The 3,235-nt window shown below is 38.5% G+C and overlaps 1 protein-coding gene across 2 annotated transcripts in view; it reads right to left on the reverse strand.

The window, feature by feature from the left end:
• The window catches only part of Klf8 (Kruppel like factor 8), a 155,478-nt gene that overhangs the window by 20,642 nt on the left and 131,601 nt on the right, over window positions 1-3,235 (reverse strand). For both annotated transcript variants that reach the window (XM_026784934.1, XM_026784933.1), the window contains exon 2: window positions 941-1,014. In XM_026784934.1, the coding sequence (XP_026640735.1) occupies window positions 941-1,012 (72 nt within the window). In that variant the 5' untranslated portion in view covers window positions 1,013-1,014. The remainder of the gene's footprint in view (window positions 1-940; window positions 1,015-3,235) is intronic.

Raw genomic sequence — 3,235 nt, forward strand, 5'->3', positions numbered from 1 at the left:
CCACAGAGAAACCCTGTCTCGAAAAACCAAAAATAAATAAATAAATAAATAAATAAATAAATAAATAAAATAAAAAATAAATTTGTGCCTTGATTTCCTTGATTATGAACTATAATAAATAAAGCCTGTCTTTCCCAGGCTGCTTTTTCGGTCATGGTGTTTATCATAACAACAGAAGCAAACCAGGACACTGACACCGATTTTCGCAGTGAAAGAAAGAATTGCTTTTTTTTTTCTTTTTGGACAGGATCTCCTTGGGCTAGAACTCATACTCTTCCTGGTTCAACCTTCTGAGTAGAGGGATTACAGACTTGTATCACCACGTTTGGTACAAGAATTCTGCCAATAGTGTTTGGAGACTCAAACTGCAGCTTTTTCTAACTCTGTAGTCTGCTGATCCAGTCCATTGGGTTTTGGACTTGCAATACCTCTATAATCACAGGAGCCAATTTTTTAAAAATTATATCTACATGTAATATCCATATGTGTGTGTGTGCGTGCTTCTATCTTTTTTCTACACACACACACACACACACACACACACACACATACATACACACACACAGCAAAAGTATTGGCCAGGGTGCTTGAGGAAAACAGTTAACAGGGAAGTAGAGTCAACAGGATGCTTCCTTCGAAAACCCTCATATACTCAGTTCAACTTGGCTACTGAAGAAATTAAATGAAAGAAAGCACACAATTTTCACCGTATCTGAAATCTGGGACAGTGCTAAATAAATTATCATTGTTCTTTGCCAAAGAATACAAGGACAATACAAAGCTGTTTCTTCAAGGCCACACAGAAATCCACACCCAGACATTCAATTAATTCTGGAAAAAGCTACCTTCTTTTATCCCTTCTCATTTTCCATACATGTCATTTAAAAATGGGGCTTCAATTCTGCAAAGCTTAAGAGAAATTCAACTCCCCAAAACTCACCTGTCTGAATGCCTGCATTGAACCTCTTTCTGAATTCAGTTGGACCTCCAAGCTGTTCATGAGGTGATCCATATCTAGAAAAGACACAAAGGGAAAACAGCTTTCAGAACAATGCTGACCCCATTATATGCATAGAGTGTGGCATGTACACTTGGTTTCACCCATCCATCTTCTACAAACAGTTTTTCAGACGAAACTTATGCTAAAAAGTTATTAGAACATTCTAAGTTAATCTACTCAAGGAAAAGACACTGGCTGCCTACATACTATAAGTACTTCCCTTCCTTCATGTAAGTGAACCTATTTCTACAAACCTCTCCAACCTGTCCTGTTTTGGTAATTATCAGCATACTTCTATAGTTCCAAAATATTTCCGATCCTGGTCCTGTCTTTGTTTTCACTAAGGACTTTTAACTACTATTTATCTGAGTAACATATGTACAAAGACAAACCAACAAACCATTTTTTGTCTATGCATTTTAAATCTGTAAGCCAAGCATAGCTAAAGGCAGTTTTCATCTTCCTCTATACTATACATAGCTGTCCCTCTTATGAAGAGATGGTGTTAATAGCTTCATTTCAATACCTTGAACCATCAGTCGTCTTATAAAAAGCACTTACATTTTCCTTTGGAACAGCTTTTGTTTGTTTTATCTACAGTTCAGTTTCACCAGAGAGGAAAACAGAGGCCAAGGAAACAAAGCAAAATCTACAGCTTACCTACAAATTAGCCAGTCAATTTCAGATCATACTTGTGCCTCCTCCACCCTGTCCTATCTTAACCCATAGGAACCAAACAAAGGAGACTAGACAATAGATGCCTTGCAATTAGTAATAGCTAGAAATAACAACTAGCCAAGGATGCTATGAATGCAAAGGAAATAATTCTGCAACACTTGTCCAGGCTTTCCTGACAGCAGCCAATCAAATGCTTCTAGTTACGAGTGCCCCCTTTGGGTTACAAGAGCATTATCTGACATAACCCTTCTTCTACCTCCACACCTCTTTCTCAAGTTAGGAACTGGAAACCACTTAGCTAGTCCTCCCAGCACCTCTCCCTTCAAGTTACTGTGATCACTCGACTGTTTCATATGCAGCTCTGCAGCTTTAGTTCTCGCTTTCCTACATTTCCCAACTCTTGCTTTTACTAAGAAGCCCTCCCCTCCCTCCATTCTTTACTCCCTTTTTCTTTCTGTGAGAGTAAGGCAGAGTTTTACACTGTAGCCTAAGATGGCCTGGGACTCACTGTGTGGCTCAACCTGGTTTCAAACACAAGCAAATGCTCCTGCCTTACCCTGGTGAAAGCAGGGATTACCAGCCCTGACCCCTTGCTTTTTTTTTTGTCAGCATTGTGATAAGCCTTCAGAAATTTGTTGAGCATCTATTATAGTTTCAGACAATGTCCTTGGTCCTTAGACTACATCCAGGGGTGTGTGACAAGAGCTTCAATTCTGTTAGAAGTCAAAGTTTTCCAAGCTCTGGTCCTAATTGTTCTTATTCCTTAGTATACACTTCCCCCACTGATCTAACCCTGGGAGGCTCTATTGAAGCATTACGGCTCTGCAAACGATAATGTGAAATCCTATAGTTCTAGATGGACAAATCGCGTTTTACAGAGAAAAACACCGTTTTCAAGTCAGAAAATGTGATTCATAGGCTCAGATCAATATCTCTGCTGCATTTGCTTTGTACCCATATGCTTGACTCACCTAGAGTCCAAATTGGTAGTATTATGCCTAGTATAGCCTCTGAATTTTCAAATGAAATTGGAGACAACAGTTTCAACTGTCAAAATTGTCTAAATTTTGATAGTGGCTCAGAAGTTTTCTTTTATATTTCCCAAGGAGGTTCCTTGCATGTTATTACTGCTTTTCAACTAGAAATGATTTCCTAATTTCCTGATAATCAATAGATGAAATAATTGATTTTAAGTTCAGTGTTTACTTTTTATGTTGTTCTATCTTGGCTCCAAATATGCAAACTACCCTCTCCCTACTGCATTTGCCTTCTCCTTTTCCTTTCTCTTCATTGAGATGGGGGTCTGTCTCACTATGTTGTAATCCATGCTAGCCTGGAACTCAGAACAACCCCCTCCCCCGCCTTGGTTTCTGAAGTACTTGGATTATAAACACCACCAGCTCAAAATTTTGTAATAACAAATTTTGCATCAACAACAAATTGGGCAAGAATTCTGAGTTCCTTATGATAATAACAGCACTAGCACATAGATTATTGTAGGTTTTCTTTTTTTTTTTTTTTTGGAAAGATTACACCCGAGCCTTGGATACATTACTG

This window comes from Microtus ochrogaster, chromosome X, assembly GCF_000317375.1.
Source record: "Microtus ochrogaster isolate Prairie Vole_2 chromosome X, MicOch1.0, whole genome shotgun sequence".
NCBI lineage: Eukaryota > Metazoa > Chordata > Mammalia > Rodentia > Cricetidae > Microtus > Microtus ochrogaster.